Genomic DNA, 23262 nt, shown 5'->3' on the forward strand with positions numbered 1-23262 from the left:
AATATGAGAGGTACACTTTGAAGTATTTAGTTCTTTTTTTTGATAACACAAACCTGTATTTGCATAGAAATTAACTAGGCAGTGTATGTATTATATAAATTATATAAATGTTACATATAAACATTTCTTTTTCCCAAGATAATTCAGGTAAAGTACTTTTCTTTATCTATGGAGAAGCCATTGTGGAATCTCCACAGTTTCAAACTGGTAGCTGCGCAACTAACAGGTGACAAACCTGGGAATAGAAATTAATTTATCTGTATTTTTGTTTTTCCCCTTTCCAGTAACCTAATTGCCTCATCTTCTATATTTGAAAATCTAGCATAAGAGAAGGATTAAGCATAAGATTGATATTTGCCATTTGAAGCATATCACTTTTAAAAATGTAGATGTCATTTTTCAATAGCCTAAACAATATTACCTCAGAAAAATTATCATGCATTGGAGAAGAAAATAGCAACCCACTCCAGTGTTCTTGCCTGGAGAATCCCAGGGACGGCGGAGCCTGGTGGGCTGCGTCTACGGGGTCGCACAGAGTCAGACACGACTGAAGCGACTTAGCAGCAGCAGCAACAGCAGAGAAGACTCCTGACTAGTCGGTCAAAAGAGATTTCACAATTTTCATTCCTAAGTCCCATATATTTCAACATGGAAGCGTCTGCCAAATTTGCCATAGAAACTATTCAGGAACAAATACACCCAACTTACTTATCTGACTCCCTCACTGATAACAGATGAGTAATAGGCTTTCAGGAGACAAAAAGAGCTGCTAGTGGGAGACACAATAGCTGTGTCAATAAGTTAAATTTATTGTAAAGTTGGGGGAGCAGGCAATCCAGCTAAACAGCTAAAATAACATCTCAACGTAATGCAGCTAAAGTAACAGCTCAGACATTTTCATCAGGCCCCATATAGTGCCTGGGCAAATACTCATGCACTTGGTGTATTGACAAGAAAAGACTACTTGTTTTCAACTGAACCAAGGAAAAATGAAATTATATTTTGTTTTAAAAGGCAGATTAAATTATTTTCTGATTTTGAAATTCTTCCATAGAGAATAATTTAAACATAAGCTTTGTTGCAAAAAAAAAAAAAAAAAAAAAAAAATCCTTGAGCCAAGCTTGAGTGGCTTAGAATAAATCACTTTTTAAAAACTCTTTTCCTAACAATATTAAATGAATGAGATACAAACCAACAGGTATTTTCTTTGTAATTGTTCATAGATTACAAAATTGAAGTTGTATACCCATGGAAGAATCATCTTCTCCTTTAGGATTATACTTGATGAACATGGTGGATTTTAGCGTTTAGTGTGGTTGAAAATTACCTGCTTGTATCTAAAGAGCATCTCCACAGGTTCAGAGTTAACACCCCTGGGGCCTGAAAACCACAGGGGTCACCAGCACATATGACTCCTGGGGTGCACTCGATGGTGTGTTGCCAGCAAAGCTGCATGAAGTCCCAGAGGTGGCCTGGAGGTCCAGAAGTCACTTTGGCACCCTGGTTTCAGGAGAAAATAAATAGTCAGGAAGAAATAATATAGCAGAGATAGGATATCAGGAAAAGTAATAGAAGAGGAAAATAAAGTTTGGAGTGGGAATACACTTTGGATTTTTATTATTGCACTCCCAAATATATTCTGGGACGTAGACAAACACATACTGTAACAATAAAACTTTTTGTCCTTGTCACTTTTGTTTATACTTCCATTAATTTCTCATGATAAGCAATTATCTTAATTATGATCCTCAGTTTTCAACTAAAAAAAAGTGGGAGGAGAACAATGCTGAAGAGGGTTGTTGCCTTTCTGTTGCTCAGTTGTGTCTGACTGCGACCCCATGGACTGCAGCACACCAGGCTTCCCTGTCCATCACCAACTCCCAGAGCTTACTCAAACTCATGTCTATAGAGTTGGTGATGCCATCAAACCATCTCATCCTCTGTTTTCCCCTTCTCCTCCTGCCTTCAATCTTTCCCGGCATCAGGGTCTTTTCCAATGAGTCAACTCTTTGTATCAGGTAACCGAAGTACTGGAGTTTCAGCTTCAGCATCAGTCCTTCCAATGAATATTCAGGGTTGATTTCCTTTAGGATTGACTGGTTTGATCCCCTGCAGTCCAAGAGACTCTCAAGAGTCTTCTCGAGCACCACAGCACTGAAGAGTATGATTACTGACATACAAGAGTATTACAAGAGTAATATTCCTGACATAATTGACCAGTTTATTGTTTTCTCTTGCTCTTAGAATTTTAATAATGAAAGAATTTAATAATTCAACTGCTTATCATGATGTGAACTACGATTCCACTTTCTCTTACACAATTTTTAAATTCATTTGAAGTCAACTGTGTTAACTTCTAGTGATAATCAGTTGCTAAAGAATTTGAATTTGTCATAACTTTTCTGTGTGTGAGCAAGCCAATTTATTTTTTTGAGGGGAAAAAAAAGGAAGGAAGAAAGAAATGACAGCAGAACCATTTCTGTAATGGCCAGCTGAAACAAGAAATCCACTTCTGTCTCTCTAATTACTCCTGAGACTGTTGAGTTTTAATGTGCACTTATCAGTTCTCTGGGTGCTTGTTTAATTGGATGACAAATGGAAGAATATGACAGTCTCAGTATGAAAGTTTAGCCAGTCTGTGCACAGGCATTAGTTGTCCTATTATAATAAGATAACTGAAGTCAGAAACTTTTGATATGCTTAAGGAATTCAGAAATATTCAATACTGCTGAAACTTCAAAAGACTGTGATAAAAATTTTTCCATTTCTAATCAGAGCAATAAGAAATGTTTTAATAAGTAGTTCAGAACAGTCATATTAGACGTGGAATTTCAGAGGAGTCAGGCAAAAATTTTAGTGCAAGTCTTTTTTTCTGAAATAAAATAATGGGAGCTGCAGGAAATGTTACGATCTACTCTACTGACTCCATAATTGAAGGAGGAAATTAAAAATAATAATAATGAAATAGTTTTATTAAATTTGAATTACAGAATAAGCCTGTTTTATCCAGGTGCCCTACGTTAGTGTCCTAGTATGGCAGAGCATTTGCAGTTGGCATTTTGACAGTGACAGATTGTCCCGGGGTGTGCGTCTTGTGCCCTACCAGCCACAGTGGACTGGCAGCACCTTTGATTCAGCTTCCGTCATCCTTAATATGGTGATGGGTGCTTTTCCTTCAGCGCTTGACGTTTGCATCTGCACATTTTTAGCTAAAGTGTCAAAAAGAAGCAAAATAGATAATTCAGTTGGTAAAGGTTTTTATCTTGGAGCATCAGCTCACAGTTCCCTGCTTGACTGAGACTTCAGGTGAGGACCAATTGGGCAGACTGGATAGAGTTAGAAATATACCGATCAAATAAATTATATAACAGGAATTAATGAAGTGAGTGGCTCTCCTTGGTGTTATCCTTTGCTCACTGGTCCTGGCAGGAAATTTTGTTTGTGAACTTAGTGGCATTTGCTCAGTCATAGGTTAGTGTCTGTAATGTCTTTGGTATATTCAGTCTAACTGTTTCTTTGTTTACTACATCAAAGAAGAGAGAAAACACATCAAGATAGAGTGGCTTGGAGTGATTGGATAAAGAGTACAGAAATTATTTGAGAAATGAATGAGAAAGACCAGAGGCAACATGCCACGTGTGTGTGTGTGTGTGTGTGTGTGCTTTTGCAATTAGAGATTACTGTCTCCAACGGGGTGGCAAAATGGGCTGAAAACTTTTAATCCCATTTTTTTTCAATGATGCTGTTATACTCAGCGTAGCTTTTCTTATAACTATTACTTTATATTTTCACTTATGTAGGCTAGCTGACAACATCATTGTCAAAAATGATTCCAAAAAACACTATTAGTTTTATGTGATGATTCACACCAACTCCAGAAAAAATAGTACTTGAATTCTGAAATTGCCATTGCATTTTAAAATCTGTGATAATTTTAAGTAGCTATAATAACTAAAAGCCAATGAGATCGCAAGTCATAGAATAAACAATAAAGAAAATAAAATCATTCTTAATATTTTATCTCTTCTGTTTCATTTCTTTAAAAAATGTAATAAATGCTCTTTTAGATGACATCTATTTTTTTATGTGAAGCAACAGAAAAGAACCTCTGGCTCCTGAGTTCCCTAAAATGTCATTTCTCAGGTCTGGTGGACTCGGCATTCAAGCTTACAGTAACAGCAACACGTGCAGCGGTGGCCGAATTACTCTTGCCAGAATGCAGACGGCAGGCCACGGTCCTGAGCTGGGATGCAGTCTGTGTCCATTTTTGTAACTGCTCTGCGGCAGTGAGTTTTTATGCTTTCACATTAATATTGAATACATCAGAAAACTCTTAGCTAACTATAGTACAATAAAAATATCCCTTTAAACTTCATACAATGAGGTACAAGTTTATCATTTATGTAAGGTATACGTCAGTTATAGCTATCAAAATGTAACATTTTAAAAAATGTCAGTTTTATAAATATATATACATGTAGTTAGAAATCTAATGAAAGCTTTTTTTTTTTTTTTTGCTATAGAGTTTTCTTGAAATTGCTGTGATTTTAAGCTTTGTGTTATTTTAAAATATATCAAAATAGCATCTGTAGGAATGAGCTTATAGATTTGGCCTGCCCAAGACCAATCAGGTGCCAGACATTTAAATTCCATGGTAACCATGGTTTAAGCATAAGGGTGTCCTGATGTTGCTTGCACTTGTTCCAAATAAATTGTGTCCAGTTTACCATATTCCATATCACACTAAATAGAAACTTTAGGAACCTGAGAAAACTCTTTTCTAGCTTTGTGTGCAATTCTGTATTTTAATGTGTGCTCAAGGGGAAAGCATAGTCTTTCTCAACAGGTTTCCATGTGGGTGTTTGTGGGTCATATACATGTATATTATTTCGAAAGAGGATAATTTGTAGGGTATGAAAAAAGGTCAATCATTGTAGCCATGCCTAGACTCATAATAGCAAGTACAAACGGGAACCACACTGAAGCAGTTACTCTCCAAGAATATATACTCTGTTTTATTTCTAAATTAAATGTGTGCCATGTCTTTTGTATTAAATATTTGTACTTGTATTTGTGCTCAATTGTGTCTGACTTTTTGCAACCCCGTGGACTATGGCCCACCAGGCTCCTCTGTTCATGGAGCTTTCCAGGCAAGAATACTGGAGTGGGTTGTCATTCTCTACTCTGGATATCTTCCCAATGCTGGGATTGAACCCATGTCTCTTGGGCCTCCTGCATTATCAGGTGGATTATTGATACTTAATACTTTATTTCACATACTTTTTCTCTGTTGTTTCTCATTCTTTGTTGTTCAGTTGCTAAGTCGTGTCCAACTCTTTGTGACCCCATGGACTGCAGCACACCAGGCTTTCCTGTCCTTCACCATCTCTCGTAATTTTCTCAAACTCATGTCCGTTGAGTCGGTGATGCCATCCAACCATCTCATCCTCTGTTCCCTACTTCTTCTGCCTTCAATCTTTTCTAGCATCAGGATCTTTTCTGATGAGTCAGTTCTTTGCATCAGGTGGCCAAAGTATTAGAGTTTCAGCTCCAGTATTAGTCCTTCCAATGAATATTCAGGATTGATTTCCTTTAGGATTGACTGGTTTGACCTCCTTGCTGTCCAAGAGACTCTCAAGTGTCTTCTCCAGCATCACAGTTCAAAAGCATCAATTCTTTGGCACTCATATTTCTTTATGCTCTGCCTCTCACATCCATACATGACTACTAGAAAAACTATAGTTTTGACTATACGGACCTTTGTGGGCAAAGTGATGGAGGAGGGCATGGCAACTCACTCCAGTATTCTTGCCTGGAGAATCCCATGGACAGAGGAGCCTGGAAAGATATAGAACATACGGTGCCAAAGAGTCTGACATGATTGAAGCAACTTAACACACTCACACAGAAAGTAATCAACACTTGTGTTTTACTTTTTAAAAGCCTGGGGTAGAGTAATTTAAGAATATATGGAGGGTTATATTTCAAGGCATTAATGAATTAATACTTATAATAATAGCTAACTCACTTGGCTTTCCATCAAAATTATATTAACCAGTACATTCATAGCAATATTTATTGTTCATGAGAATGACCCAAGATATTACATTATTCTAATTGACTTGTACTTCAATCCAGATCAATTAAATTGTGCTTTGTTATAACTTTATTGCTAGAGTGAGAGAAAGAAAGTCAGAGAGAATGAATTAGATTGATTATGGCAAGCAAAGTTTCAGAAACAAGTCTAGAGTACTGGAAAGCCAACATGATATTTGAAATGGTTGCAAGATTCTAAAGTCAAAAGGGTCAAAACCAGTTCAGTTTCATTTCTTGTGTCATAGGGAGTTAGTAAAGCTTCCCTAGGTTCTAGATACCTCATTTGTGTAATAATATAGTGAGTCTATGTGATTTCTAGGACTCCTGATAGCTCTAAAATTTATGTATGCTGCCTCTACTCCATTTTCTTCAAGAGGTTTTCAAAAATGTTAGAGTATTTTTAAATAAAGATTTCTAAGTAATAAGTAAAATATCTGCAGATTTGGTTCACAATTATTATTTCTACCATGTGCCAGGCAGTGTTTAATTATGAGTAAGGATTTTATAGTAAAATAAGTAAAAAAGACAGAATAAGTAGATGATTGTAATTATATAATTCCCATATTGAAACATAAAGAATATTTTGTGGTAAGAAAAAGAGTAAGATATTAAAATATCTTGAGGGTTTTAATCTCCTAATTCTTAGTATATTTACTCTCCTAATAATGTTCTACGCTTGGGAAATAGTGCTTTTAATTTTGTTTAAAAATTCATTGCTTTTAAAAGTCTTTCCAAGTAGACCCATGGGGTCTTTTTTTGATACCATTGTCGTCATTAGAAATTCTCTTTTGAGGACTAGTTATGGAAATTCAGTAAACACTTGTCTTTTTAATGTCAAACAATAGGATATTTGTCAAAAATTTCTGAACTTTTTAACCAAAGTAAACCTAAAAATTAACATTAGGAAAAATTGAAATTTAAATAGCTTGCTTATATGATTATATTTTTTCTTGTGCTTCCCTGGTGGCTCAGCTGGTAAAGAATCTGCCTGCATTGTGGGAGACCTGGGTTCAATCCCTGGACTGGAAAGATTCCCCTGGAGAAGGGAACGGCTATCCACTCCACTCCAGTTTCTGCCCTGGAGAAGTCCATGGACTGTATAGCATGGGGTCTCAGAGTCTGACACGATTGAGCAATTTTCACTTTCACTATGCATGAGATTATTAGGAAAAGGCTAATTTCTTTTTAGTATTTTTTGGAATTATGAATACCTACAAAATAAATAAGAATTATTAATCTTCAAGTTAGTTCCTAGTGGATGGCTAATTTATCATGTATGAATCTGTAATTATAGAATAGTTATAATCGTAGTTTTGAAAGAAGATAAAATAAATATGATATTTTAAGATAATAGGGATGTGTTTTAAGTTAAGCTATTATATTAATCATCTAAAAATAACTCTTATTTTAAATAATCATTCAGTGTCAGATTTTAGTACTTTCTTTTTGCAAAATCACATTATAATAATAATAAATTTGAAAGGTACATTTGAAAGGTAAATTTGCAAAGATACAAGCTAGTATTGTAGTATTGGAGAGATGACAAATGGATAGATGACAGATAAATAGATAGATATCACCCACCCTGGTATTCTTACCTGGAGAATTCCACAGACAGAGAAGCCTGGCAGGTTACAGTCCATAGGGTCGCAAAGAGTCAGACACGACTGAAGTGACTGAGCACTCATAGATGTAGACATAGATGACATGGTCCCTGCCCTGATGTAATTCATGAGGACAATAATATTAGCCAATATTTATTGGTAAATATGCCACAGATATAAAGCATATATACAGAAAGTACACAATCATGTTCAGATTGTGTTGAGCTTGGAATGTCTTTCAACCATCAACATCTATATAGAAGAATAAAACATTACCAGAATCCAAGAAATCCCACTTATACCTTCTTCTGTGACTTCTATTCACAAAGTCTAACCAACATTCTGATTTGTTACATCATAGATCATTTTTGTCTGATATTGAGCTTCTTATTAGTGGAAGTATAATATATGTGACTTATTTTACCTGATGTTATATTTGTGAGATTCATTCTAGTTATTCTGCGCCATTGACTTTATTCTTATTGTGGTACAGTATTTGAATCCTCAATTTACTTATACATCAAATTATTAATTAACAATTGATTTTTTTTTCTGTTAGAGATTATTAAGAATGGTGTTTCTGTGAACATATTTACATGTTTCTTTTGGTTACAGACATTTTCATATAGTATTTATATATTTGGCTGTATGTCTGGCTCTTAAGGGAGAAGGCAATGGCAACCCACTCCAGTACCCCCTTGCCTGGAGAATCCCATGGATGGAAAAGCCTGGTGGGCTACAGTCCATGGGGTTATGAAGAGTAGGACACGACTGAGCAACTTCATGTTCATTTTCACTTTCATCCATTGGAGAAGGAAATGGCAACCCACTCCAGTATTCTTGCCTGGAGAATCCCAGGGATGGAGGAGCCTGGTGGGCTGCCATTTATGGGGTGGCACAGAGTTGCACACGACTAATGCGACTTAGCAGTAGGAGCAGCAGCAGCTGGCTCTTATGATGTGCCAACATCTGTTTATGTAGATGGTTACAAAGAATTTTCTAAAGTGGATGTGGTTGTACCAATTTATAGTCCTGGGTACAGTGTATGAGAATTCTACTTCTTTTACATTATTATCAAAACTTGGCATTTTCTATCTTCATACTATTTGTAGCCATTTGAGAACGAATAATGCTCATTGTTCTTTTAAATACCCTGATAAGGAAACTGCAGTTTCATGATCATCAAATGTTAGCATCATCTATTTTGTCAAGTTTTCTTTTTTTTTAAGTATTGCTATTGCTGTCTTGGGCTTCCCTGGTGGCTCAGATGGTAAAGGATCCACCTGCAATGTGGGAGATTCAGATTTGATCCCTGGTTTGGAAAGATCCCCTGGAGAAGGGAATTTCAACCACTCCAGTATTCTGGCCCAGAGAATTCCATGGACAGAAGTGCCTGGAGAGTTACAGTCCATGGAGTCACAAAGATTTGGACACAATGGCGTGACTAACACTTTCACTTTCATTGCCATCTTGCTATTGATTTGTAGATTTCTGCCTTTTGGACCTGTTCATCTATAAAAGAAAGGTATTGAAATCTGAAACTAAGCTATTGTATTCATCCATTTCTTTTTACAGTTTTGTAAATTTTTGCCTTACCTAGCTCAATGCACTGTTGTTAAACACATAGATATTAAGTATTATTATATCTTCTTGGAGAGATGACAGTTTTATCATTCTGTGATGTCCTTCCTTATCCCTGTAGCTCTACTAGCTTCAAAGTCTGCTCTGTCTGAAATTAAGATAGTTCTGTAATTATCCTGTTACTTTTTTTATTATATTTTCTCTATTTATTTATTTTTTAATATACTTTTAATTTGAAGTGGCCTCCTTGTGGACAGTATGTAGTTGGACCTTGTTTTCCGCTCCATTCTGACAATCTCTGTCTTTTAATTGGTGTGTTGATGTTCAAAACTGATTATTGATACAGTTATTTCATTTAAGTGAAATGAATGTGAAGAATGATAGAATAATACAAGAGATGGGAGGACAAATTAAGCTTATTTTATTATTATAAGTTACTCACATTATCCATGAAGTGGTATAGTGTTATCTGAAAGTAGACTTGAATTAGTTATAATTTCTAATTGCATGCTCCAGGATGATGACTAGAAAATGTAAAAAAAAAAAAAGAAACAACAAAAAAGGAATTATAACCCATATGCTAAGAAAGGAGAGAAAATGGAATAATGTAAAATGCTTTGTTAAAACCAAAAAAAGGCAGACAAAGAAAGAAAGACAAAAATAGAAAAAAATAATAAGGTCAACAAACAGGAAACAATAATGAATATGGTACATATTAACCTAACTTTACCAATTGAGCATCATCTCACACACTAGTAAAGTAATGCTCAAAATTCTCCAAGCCAGGCTTCAGCAATACGTGAACCATGAACTTCCTGATGTTCAAGCTGGTTTTAAAAAAGGCAGAGGAACCAGAGATCAAATTGCCAACATCAGCTGGATCATCGAAAAAGCAAGAGAGTTCCAAAAAAACATCTATTTCTGCTTTATTGACTATGCCAAAGCCTTTGACTGTGTGGATCACAATAAACTGTGGAAAATTCTGAAAGAGATGGAAACCTGTATGCAGGTCAGGAAGCAACAGTTAGAACTGAACATGGAACAACAGACTGGTTCCAAATAGGAAAAGGAATAAATCAAGGCTGTATATTGTCACCCTGCTTATTTAACTTATATACAGAGTACATCATGAGAAAGCTGGGCTGAAAGAAGCACAAACTGGAATCAAGATTGCTGGGAGAAATATCAGATATGCAGATACACCACCCTTATGGCAGAAAGTGAAGAGGAACTAAGGAGCCTCTTGGTGAAAGTGAAAGAGGAGAGTGAAAAAGTTGGCCTAAAGCTTAACATTCAGAAAACTAAGATCATGGCATCTGGTCCCATCACTTCATGGGAAATAGATGGGGAAACAGTGGAAACGGTGTCAGACTTTATTTTTTGGGGCTCCAAAATCACTACAGATGGTGATTGCAGCCATGAAATTAAAAAACGCTTACTCCTTGGAAGAAAAGTTATGACCAACTAGATAGCATATTAAAAAGCAGAGACATTACTTTGCCAACAAAGTTGGCAGTAATGAACAAAGGTTCATCTAGTCAAGGCTATGGTTTTTCCAGTGGTCATGTATGGATGTGAGAGATGGACAGTGAAGAAAGCTGAGCACCGAAGAATTGATGCTTTTGAACTGTGGTGTTGGAGAAGACTCTTGAGAGTCCCTTGGACTTCAAGGACATCTGACTCGTCCATTCTAAAGGAGATCAGCCCTGGGTGTTCATTGGAAGGACTGATGCTAAAGCTGAAACTCCAATACTTTGGCCACCTCATGCGAAGAGTTGACTCATTGGAAAAGACCCTGATGCTGGGAGGGATTGGGGCAGGAGGAGAAGGGGACGACAGAGGATGAGATGGCTGGATGGCATCACTGACTCAATGGACATGAGTTTGAGTGACTCTGGGAGTTGGTGATGGACAGGGAGGCCTGGCGTGCTGTGATTCCTGGGTCGCAAAGAGTCGGACACGACTGAGAGACTGAAGTGAACTGAACTGAACCTAACTTTGACTATCTATCTATAAGCATACACACTTTATATATATATATATATATGTATATACACAATATGTATATTTTGGTATTATTATTTTGAACAAACTGTTATCAGTTCAGCCAAGTAAGAATAAGAAAAACAAAAGTTTTCATTTTGTCTTCATTTATTCCTTCTTTGATGTTCTTCTTTATATAGATCTGAGTTTCTGAGCTATAATATTTTCAACATTTTCCTTTATAAGGAGCTTCTTGTAACATTTCTTGCAAGACCAGTCTACTGACAATAAATTTTCTCAATTTTTGTCTGTGAATGTATATTTCTTCTTCATTTTCGAAGGATAACTTTGCAGGGCATAAAATTCTAGGTTGATAGGCTTTTTTGCTCAAGAATATAAATATTTCAGTGTTTCATTTGTTTCTGAGAATCTGGATGTAATTTCTTATGTTAGTTCTTCTGTGGGTAACATATTTTATTCCTCTGGCTTCCAGGATTTATTCTTTAATTTTGATTTTTTGTAATTTATAAATGATATGCTTAGTTTAGCTTCTATTTGGTGTTTTCTGAGTTTCCTGGATCTTTGGTTTGATCTTAGACATTAATTTGAGGAAATTCTAGGTCATTTTTGTTTCTTTTTTTTTTTTTTCCTGTTCCTTGTTCTCTTTTCTTTCTGAAATTCTCTTGTTTTTGTCACACATTTTGTGTTTGTTCTTCAATCATTGGATATCTATTCCTTCAAAAAAAAAAAAAAAAACCTTAGTCTCTGTTGTCTTTATTTTTGATTTTTGAGTTTCTATTGATATATCCTTTAGCTCAGAGATTCTTCCCTCAGATCTGTTGACTAATGAACCCATCAAAGGCATTTTTCTTTTCCATTGTGGTGTTTTTTTTTTTTTTCTATAGCATTTTTTTCAGTTCTTTCTTGGATTTTCTTCTCTCTACTTAACTTGTGTATCTGTTTTTATATACTAATTTATCCATTAGAGCTCTTAGTGTATTAATTATAGTAATTTTAAATTTTTGATCTGATAATTCCAGCATCCTTGCCATGTCTTGTTCTGGTGCTTGCTCTGTCTCATCAGATTGTGTTTTGTGCCTTTTGTATTCCTTGTAACTTTTTCTTGGTAGGTGAATGTGATTGATGGGTAAAAGGAACTGCTAGAAACAGGTCTTGAGTAATGTGATGATGAGGTGTGGAGAAAGGGAAGTGTTCTATTATCCTATCGTTTGGTCATTTTTTTATAGAGTTTATGCCTTTGGACTGCAAAATTCATAAAGTGTCTCAGATTTTTCCTCCCTCACACCTGGAATTGGACAAGATGGTTAGAAAGGGCTGCTGCTGCTGCTACTGCTGCTGCTGCTAAGTCGCTTCAGTCTTGTCCGACACTGTGCGACCCCATAGACGGCAGCCCACCAGACACTCCTGTCCCTGGGATTCTCCAGGCAAGAACACTTGGAGTGGGTTGCCATTTCCTTCTCCAATTGCATGAAAGTGAAAAGTGAAAGTGAAGTCGCTTGGTTGTGTCCGACTCTTTGCGACCCTTTGGACTTTAGCCTACCAGGCTCCTCCGTCCATGGGATTCTCCAGGCAAGAGTACTGGAGTGGGATGCCATTGCCTTCTCCGAGAAAGGGCTAGAATCAGGTATTTCCCTTCCCCTAGATCACTCAGGCTGAGATAATCCTATAGAAAGTTAACCTCTGATTATCTAGCTTTCTCTGAGGACAGAATAGAGCAGAGTGTTCTAGAGTATTTCAAAATGGTTTCTTTTCCATCCCACTGTGGAAAGCAAGAGGATATTATTCTTAAATATTTACTGTAGGAAGCTGGTTGAGTTCCTTGAAGTAAATCTCAAAAAATGGTGGAAAGTCTTCTTATGACTGGATCTCCCTGTTATTTTTAATTCCCAAACTTTCCACACACACACATGTGTTTGTCACTAAGTTGTGGCTGACTCTTTTTGTGATCCCATAGACTGTAGCACATCAGGCTCCTGTGTCCATGGGATTTTCCAAGCAAGAATACTGGAGTTGGTAGCCATTCTCTTCTCCAGGATATCTTACCAACCCAGGGATCAAACCCAGGCCTCCCCACTGCAGGCAGATTCTTTACTGTCTGAGCCACCACCATGGAAGCCCTTCCACACATTTGCTGTCAACAGTTTGTCAGTGGAAGTTCAGGTGTTCTTACCCTAGCACTGATTCCTATGATTGTTTGAACATGAATTTCTGCTTTGTACTGTGACTCCCTGTATTCCCTGTCTGTCTTTCCAATCTTGGAGCAGCAGTTTGTTTCCTTCTTATGGATGTAAGAAGACTTATGGATTTTTCCATCTGTTTTACTTGTTATGAGGAGGGAATGGCAACTTCCAAGCTCCTTATATGCAGAACTGGAAACCAGAGATCATATGGATTTCTTCATATATTCTGCATATTGAGTCATTTGTTGGAATACAATTATGTTAACTGACATTTTTGATAAAGAGATAGTAAAGTTAATAACTTTTGATATAAAATCTGTACAAAAATGCATGTATATATTTGAAAAAATATTAGTTTTTATATTAAATGAGAAAACTTGTTAAGACATAAAAATACAATATGAGACAAATATGGTTGATGTCCTCTATTTTTCTTCTATTTTTAAAAAATTTTTAGTTTTGAAGTTTATTTTTCATTAGGCAATAATTGCTTTGCAATGTTGTGTTGGTTTCTGCTGTACAACATGGATCACCCATAAGTATACATAGGCCCCCTCCCTCTTGAACGCCCTCCCATCCCGCTAGGTTGTCACAGAACACCGTGTTGTGCTTCCTGTGCTACACAGCAACTTCCCACTAGCTAGCTATTTTACATACGGGCGTGTGTGTGTTTCAGTGCTCCTCTCCCAATTAGCCCCACCCTCTTTTTCCACTGTGGTGTCCACAAGTCTGTTCTCTGTCTGTATCTTTATTCTTGCCATGCAAATAGGCTCATCAGTACCACTATAAAGTGTGTGAGGTGATTAAAGATTAGAAGGATTATTTCTGGAAGAAGGGGCATTTGACATGCATTATACAGTAGAGTGTCTCTGAGGGAAATGTGAAAAAATGTGGTCCACCTTAAAAATTGTAGGCAGTATCTGGTAGTGTAGTTCATCTGGATATAGATACCCATAATCAATTTCATTGGTCCTCCCACACCAACCCCCGTGTAGATGGTTTTTTTCACTGTAATATAGGTTAGCAGGATCCTCTCTTAAATGTTAACACTTCTTTTGTATTATATGGCTAAGATGTAAGATTGTAGAGGAGACAATTGAATGCAGAAGGAAGATATTAGGTTTTCTTTTTGAGCATAACTCTTTGTAAATGAGTTACATTATACTTATCTATTGTTCCATATATATAATGAATGGCGATATGAAATTATTCAAAAACTTTCGATATACTCTAACTTTGGAACCAATTGAATATAATATTTTTAAAGAAAAAATGGTTGTAAACAATAAAACACATGAAAATTTGATGCTATGAATAAACAGTGGCCCCGAATAGGAATTACTCCTAATCACAACCATTTTCAAGTCTGGTAAAAAGTTGAAAGCAAACATGTAATCAGGGAAAGCAATTGTTTCTCTCGGTTTTTCAATTTATTTCACTGCTTGAATTTCCAACATAAACATGTATTAATTTTGCTATTAAAAATAACAGGTTGGAACAAACAAGAATCCTGCTATTCCATGTTCTTATCAAATGATCAATAAATAGTCTAGAAATGACAAGTCATTGTAATAGAAAATAGACACATTCTTGTCTTTTTTTTTTTTTGAGTTTAAGAGGTAAAAATACTTTCCCCTCTTAAGTTTAGATAAAATTTCCAGGAACATTAAAACTTTAAAAAATGTGCATTTACAGATTTGCAATAAGAGATATACTATTTATACAGTTATACATATTATTGAGTTGCTGATAAATAATTATTTCGGTCAAAATGATGAACTAATTTTTTTTCGATTTGAAGAAAGCATGGAGTAATAGCAGTTTCACAGATCTATTTATGGTATATGTGTATGTATAATTTTACAAAGTGCATATGCATTTTCCATCCCTTTTTTCCATTCAATGTGGATAAAGTTTTTCTCATACAAGCATACTTTTCTGAGACTCATTAGTTGTCTTCTATACTTGAGTTAAGTCAACTTTTTCTGTTTTCAGTGTAGTTGCTGTTCTATCCTTTTCTGTGCAAACTGCCTATTTTTTTTTCTATATCATTGTCTTAGATTTAGTCTTAAGGATTATTCTTAATATATTGTGCTTGATTTTCACATTGATGTGATTTGTAAAATTTGTGCATAGCCTCATTTAAGGGTGTGGTTGATCCCCTGGAGAAGGGAATAGCTACCCAGTCCAGGATTCTCACCTGGAGAATTCCATAGCTAGAGGAGCCTTGTGGGCAACATACCATGGGGTTGCAAAGAGTCAGACATGGCTAAAACTTGATTTAGGATTATCTAAAATATAGGCACTCTTTTTCTCTTTTCAAAGAAAAATGTTAATATGCAGCACTGATGTCAGAAAAAAAAAATTACAATTTTACAGTCTTAGAAGTAGGCTGTGAATGATTCCAAAAAGTTTACCCCAGGGCTATTATTGTGCCTCTGCCTTTCAATAGGAAACACTTACACACACCTTACACTTGCTGTGCAATCGTTACTGTCCTCCAGGCCCATGATAAGCACATAGCATTGTTTATCTCATGTTTCTTCACAAACTCTTCAGACCGTAAGAAAATTTTAACTATTTCACTGGACAGAAACTTGAAACTTAGATCTAATAAGTGGTGGAATTCTAATGATGATCAGAAATATTTTAAAGATATAATGTGATAATTTTATTAATAAAACAACACTCTCTAATAATACTGTTTTCCTTTAAGAATGTGGTGTGTTTTGTGTTTGATTACTCTTTTTTGTTCCACTTTTTTTTTTCATCGTTTTAACTTTTTTCTATTCTTGTCTTTTTGCTTGAGATTCAAGCAAATATGATTCTTATTGAATTAATTTTATAAATCCAATTCATTTTTGTGACATGTTTCTGATATTACCTTTAGGATATGTAAGACCCAGAAAATGATCAAAAATAACAAAGCCTGCTTATTTCCAAATGAAATATTGATGCCATTTTATTTTAACCTAAATAAAGTTGAATTTATATTATTATTTATTTAATTCCAAGTCATCCGTTTTAATAAGAAGGTTATTTATTTTCTTTTATTCTCTGTAAACTTCTCTGATTGTGAAAATGATAGATGGTAGTTTAATGAAACAAAACAGAAACAATATAGGAAAAGTTGAAATGAAAACATGGTCATATTTTTCACTTAATACTTTTAATATCCTCTCTGAATTTTAACAATGTATTTAAAAACAGTTTACGCCAGTTGTCAATTAAAGAAGAGCACATTTGTAACAGTGTGAAGACAAATTTTTGCTAAATATCAGTACATTTTGAAAAGTTTTGATTTTACAGCTGGGCAAGTCATAGTTTCTGTTCTTGTACACAAAATACCCCTCTTCAGCTTCCCAGCCCCTTAATTTTCCTCATGATATTCAGACAAAACCACAAATCAATGTAACACCTCAGAAAGGATATCATTTTTGTGTCCTAAAATCTATTTTCCTTTGTTTCAGCATCCTCTCACCAAGAGATAATTGATTAAAAGAAAAACATGTTTTTTACTCTGCATGTCATTTCTAAAAACACTGAAGGCTATCAGTACTGGGTTATTGTTAGTCTTCATCATTTTTATGTTTAGCTATTGAATTTAGCTTCCTTTGTTACATTACATATGGAAACCTCTAAGTCAGATGCTCATCTGCCCGCTGATAAACAGAGTTGAAATCATTTGTGGCACAACTATAGAATTCATTTTTGGAGAGTTAGCATCTTTATACAAATGTTTATACATTAAGTTAGCTTTTATTACTCTCTTCATTTTTATTCCTTTCATTAGCATTGAAAATATAAAATATTATAGACACATTTGTTAGATTGACATGTAGGGTTCTTAAAAAATAGTACAATTGGAAAAATAGATTTGCATCATTGAACATGCTAGAGTTTTTGAACTTTATATTAAATCAAACTGATTAGTGAAATTGGTTATGAATGATAAAGTATAAAATAAAGTTATAAATAGGAATATGCAATATTATTATCATTATTATTGTATACTCTAGAGGTGAAGGAATAAAATGATTGATAGAAATAGAGGTAGTACCTGGGAAATCCCATGGACAGATAAGCCTGGCAGGCTACCATCCATGGGGTCACAAAGAGTTGGACATGATTGAGCAACTGAACAGCAACTGAACACACACACAGAGATATTCAAATATTCTGAAAATTTGTGAGACTTTTATTTAAATCCCCTGTATTTATTCTCAAGAACATAGTAATTGAATTAGGAATTGTCTGCAATGAGATAAAATAATCCTGTTTATCCTCTTTCAACAATTAGCTGTCTAGGATTACATACCAATTTCTAAGATCTCATATGTCAATGAGAATATTTATTTAGAAAGCTTCCTTAAAATGGCAATATTAGAGTTTGTATTAATGTGGTATGTATGTTTTTGTGTGTGTGTTGGGGGGGGGGGATAAACTACCTGATAGAACAAGATGAAGATTTATATTATCTCAAATTCTAAATGGTCTTCCCAGGTGGCTCAGTGATAAAGAATTAGCCTGCCAATGCAGGAGATGAGTTCGATCCCTTGATTGGGAAGATCCCCTGAAGAAGGAAATGGTAACCTACTCCAGTATTCTTGCCTGGGAAATCCCAGAGACAGAAAATTCTCCTGTTATTCTTTGTTATGATTCATTTATATTTAATATTATTTATACACACATGCATATGTACATGGCTGTATATGACACATCAACATCAGAAATTATTCTCCTAAAGAAAATAAGGAATATTCAATGTCACCACCGGAGAGCAGCAGTAGAGGAGAACACAAGTGTATGTGGTGTTAGAGAAAGAGTAAACCACATCCCCTGTGGTTGCTGTGTGCTCATAGCCAATCTGGGCTATTCTAAAGGACTTGCTGTTTAGAAAATGTGATAGAACTGTCATAATACAATTATGCATTCTCTCCATGCACCTGAGGCGGCATGTCCATCGCTGCCCTGTCTTTATCACCTGTGTTTTTGACTCCCAAAATAGTGATTCCATGTTTGACATAGCTTCCAAGAAATATACTACATTGTCATTTCTTCTATTGGATCTTTTCAACTAACAGTGTTGTTCAAGTCAGAGTCAAAATGGTCAAAATCAGGCTTCCTTAAATGGAGTTTCTTTGCCTTATATTTTAATGTTATCACTTAGTCTAGAAACTTCATTCTCAATGTTTCATAATCTTATGAGTTCTAGTTTTTCAAAACCCATCTTCTTCAGATAAATCATATTGCCACTGTCCCACTCAGGCCTTCATTATCTTAATAATGGCATTAATGTCTTCCTAGGTTTGACTTTCCCCTCACACTGTCCTCTTGTTTTTTTCTAGTATTAATACCTGTGGGTTTACACAAGAGCATGATTTGTTCTGCAAATACTTCAGTAAACAAATAAGCAATATCCCCTGTGCTTGGTGGAGCTTGCATTCTAATGAGAGGTGTTGACAATAATCATGAAAAATGAGTAAATTATACGGCATGTTATAAGCTAAAAACTACTGTGGAAAAGATAGAACAAGGTAAGAAGCAGAGGAAATAATAGTTGGAAGAAGGAAATGTGGGAAGGTATGTTCATTTAACATTGGTTAGTCCAAGTGATCTGGAGAGAGATACATTTGAGTAGATATGAAGAAAGTGAAGGAGTAAGCTCACAAATACTTTGAGGAAGAGAATTTCAGATACAGGAACAGCAAGTCAAAAATCATGAGATAGGAGAAGAGCCTAGCGTGTTCTGGGAACAGCAAAGAAGCCGTTGTGCTTGGGATGGAGTAAATAACGAAGAGAAGGAGAGAGATAAGTTAGAGAGGTATTGGGGAGCTTGAAAATAGAGCATTTTTTTAGTTATACCAAAGAGTTCTGGCTTTCACTCTGAGAGAGGTGGGATGCCATTGTGTGGCTGTAGACTGTGAAATGAAATGAGATCAACAATGTTTTGCATACCTTTCTGGTTGTTGAGAGTATCTTTTTAAAACCAGTCCAGGTTCGATGCACGATACTGGATGCTTGGGGCTGGTGCACTGGGACGACCCAGAGGGATGGAATGGGGAGGGAGGAGGGAGGAGGGCTCAGGATGGGGAACACATGTATACCTGTGGCGGATTCATTTTGATATTTGGCAAAACTAATACAATTATGTAAAGTTTAAAAATAAAATAAAATTAAAAAAAAAAGAAAAAAAGAAACAAAAACAAAAACAAAAAAACTCCAAAATGATTATAATACTCCTCTGCTTTAAAATATGTTTGTATTTAAAAAAAAAATATCCTCAGGATAAATTTCCAGTCTGATATAATCACTTAAACATCTCATCTGATACTATTCATCCCACAATACCCATGGGAGGGGGGAAATCACTCTATGTGATTCCATAATTAAGTGCTAAGGCTGGACTCTGCAAACCATAACTTTATACAAATGGTGAAGTAATACAAGTGGGAATCATTAGGGCCTACTTTGTGTAGGTGTTTGAACACAAGGTCAATCTTGAGGGTAAAAAAAAAATCAATTTATCTAAAAGGAGAAAGGTGGGATAAGGTGAAGGATGTTGTATAAGCAAAAGCAGAGAATTAACAAAGTCCAACTGGCTGGCAAGATTGCCTGCCTGCTGGGAAAACAGGGGCAGATGGACGCCAAGCAGAAGAGTTTAAATATTGATACCAGCATAAAAGAGTAGGAAATCGTAGATTTTTAAGTAGAAAAATGAAATAATAAAATCAGTCTTTAGACAGTAGCCTGGAAGATGGTTTTGATTTATTGATGGGAGATGAACAAACAAGAAACTAGTCTCAAATGAGTCAAAACTTGCTTTCTGCCTAAAGGAGCATGCTCTGTCATATCTTGGTAAATTCAGTCTTGGCAAATTCGGTAACCTTATATGAGTGATGTTGTTGACTAAGGAGGGCTTCCATTATTTTCTCTGAAGATTGATGCATGACCAAAGGGAAGGAAATGGAATTGAAAATAAAGGCATCATTTGTATTCTTTCTGCTTAGGTGTATTGTTGATGTGTATCAGATCCTAGACCTTTTAGTGATGTTTACTATCCAATGTATGCGTGTGTGACAACTATTAATAGATTGGAAAGAACATGGTAAGGTCTGGTACATATAATAAAGTTGATGTTTTGTTCTTCAGGTAACAGAAACACGGACGGGTCCTCTTGGCTGCAGTAACTATGACAACCTAGATTCTGTCAGTTCTGTTCTGGTTCAGAGTCCTGAGAATAAGATTCAGTTGCAAGGTATGTAGCTGAAATTTCATTAATTTTCTATAAGCCTGAATGACAGTTATCCAGTTGTGATTTCTTTCTTCTTCTTCTCTTTTTTTTTTTTTTTTTTTAAATAAGCTGTGTGTTCAGTACTAGGCTTTTAAAATTCTTATAAAAGGCTCCTAATCTTTAACTGATATAAACATTCTAGACCAGATGAAGAGAATGTCAAAATTCACTTTACTTTTTAAATTAAATAATTGATAAGAATTGAAAATGCATCGTGATAATATTTTTGTTCCATACAGTAATCATTGTCTCAATAAGTAGCAGTTTTCCTTACCTTTCCTTGAGCTTTAACTTTTTCCTCATGAAAGTGAAAGTGGAAGTTGCTCAGTTGTGTTGGACTCTTTGCAACCCCATGGACTGTACAGTCCATGGAATTTTCTAGGCCAGAATACAGGAGTGGGTAGCCTTTCCCTTCTCCAGGGCATCTTCCCAACCCAGGGATCGAACAAAAGTCCCCCACCTTGCAGGAGGATTCTTTACCAGCTGAGCCACAGGGGAAGCCCTTTTTCCTCATAGATTCTGATAAGAATTGTAACCATATTTAAGTATACTGTAATGTGAAACTTTGACATTTTAAACATAACTTAATATGATAGTTAAGGCTGCCTTTCTATTCTGACAAATAGGTACATGCTTAGGAGTATATTAACAAAATATTTATACTTGCATTATTTCTTTTATAAAGATAGATTCATGATAATGGTAATAGTTTATCATCTTCTTTCTATTACTGTACTTTGTGAAATAATTCAATAGAGAACTTTTTAAAACTGTAATTTTATTTTATCCCCTAAATGTTTAAGCATGTGTATATCACTCTTTCATACAGACATGGAAATGTTATATATCCACATGTTTAAACATGTACTAGCTGAATAAGTTCAAAAATGCCTTTTTGATGACACATAATCTACATTTAATTGACTGATCAAAGGGGTAATTTTGAGTTGTTCTTCTCTAGTCTACCTTCTTCAATTGCTTAATTTAGAGCTATATTTGCATTATTCAGTTTTACATAAAAATGTTTAACATTTCAGAAATTTATGAGATTTTCTCTCAATTTTTCCATCTAAAAATTTAAAGGCATCAGGTTATTTAAATTTAACTTAAGTAATAAATAGATTTCATTCAATTTGAATTGTACAGAGTCACAGAGAAAGTGCTTAAATTTTTAAACTCTAAATGCTATCCAAGTTATTATTGTCAATTTTAGCTTTAAAGTTATTGAAATATTTTCTCTAACTTAAATGGAAGCACAATCTCTCACTATTACCTATAATTCTTTACTATTCACCCCTTTTTAAAATGTATTGACTTTCCATCAGAGTAATAATTTTACTAGAAAAAGACAAGGAATTTTTATATCAAATACATTTATTTCAATTGATACAATTTATTTATTAACACTTTTGATTTTTATCTTTGTGAATTAACACTATTGATTTACTGTGTTTGGTATTAAGAATATAATATTTAAACACAAAACTTCTGCCTCTTATCAGCCTTGGAAAAAAATCAGCACAAGGAATAAATGAAGAGACATGCCCCTTTTGTATAACTATTTTTTCTATTCCCTTCAATTTATGTAAAACAGAAACCTGCATCTCTTTCACCTTTTACTACTTGCTAGGACTAGTTACAACTATATTTGTACCACAGTGCACAAAGTCCCTTGCAAAGATAATACTGTGAAAATCAATATCAAGGCCCTCAATATCCCATGTACTCTTCTTTCTTAAATTTCATCTGTACTTACAAGTTTCATGTTGATTCACCTATTCAATCTCACCTTTATTATATATTAAAAATATATATACATATATATATATAGTATATAGCAAAAAATAGTAGCCCTTTGCCACTAAAAAGAAAAAAAAGGAATGCAAAACTCTCACCAATTCCAGAATATTACCATAGTACATCTCTTTGAAAAGTATTTATAAAACCCTGGGTCACTATATGTGGCAATTGCAAAAACTGATGTTTAAGAAGAATCTTTTATTAAAGTACTACCATAGGTTTTTGTGTCTTTCATAGTTAGCTGGTTTTATTGATACATGTGCATAGGTATGGATGATATATGTGTGTGTGAGAGAGAGAGACCTTGTGTTTTGCTTGTAAGAATGAGGTGAAGTACTAGAATCAGTGTTTGGTCCATTTGGAGATATTGAGTTCAGCTCTATTATTGACCTTCTTCTTCTGAATGGATTAAAGATCTAAACATAAGACCAGAAACTATATAACTCCTAGAGGAGAACATAGGCAAAACACTCTCTGACATACATCACAGCAGGATCCTCTATGACCCACCTCCCAGAATATTGGAAATAAAAGCAAAAATAAACAAATGGGACCTAATTAACCTTAAAAGCTTCTGCACATCAAAGGAAACTATTAGCAAGGTGAAAAGACAGCCTTCAGAATGGGAGAAGATAACAGCAAATGAAGCAACTGACAAACAACTAATCTCGAGAATATACAAGCAACTCCTACAGCTCAACTC

At 35.1% G+C, this 23262-nt stretch overlaps 1 protein-coding gene across 4 annotated transcripts in view; it reads left to right on the plus strand.

Moving 5' to 3' along the window:
* Positions 1–23262, plus strand: part of BRINP3 (BMP/retinoic acid inducible neural specific 3) — a 463816-nt gene that overhangs the window by 272033 nt on the left and 168521 nt on the right. For 3 of the 4 annotated variants that reach the window (XM_055581851.1, XM_055581852.1, XM_055581853.1), the window contains one exon: positions 20618–20723. In XM_055581851.1, the coding sequence (XP_055437826.1) occupies positions 20618–20723 (106 nt within the window). Of the gene's footprint in view, positions 1–4147; positions 4287–20617; positions 20724–23262 lie in introns of those variants that run through there. The other variant, XM_055581854.1, reaches the window with a different exon arrangement.

The sequence above is a fragment of the Bubalus kerabau genome, chromosome 5, assembly GCF_029407905.1.
Source record: "Bubalus kerabau isolate K-KA32 ecotype Philippines breed swamp buffalo chromosome 5, PCC_UOA_SB_1v2, whole genome shotgun sequence".
In the NCBI taxonomy this organism is placed as follows: domain Eukaryota; kingdom Metazoa; phylum Chordata; class Mammalia; order Artiodactyla; family Bovidae; genus Bubalus; species Bubalus kerabau.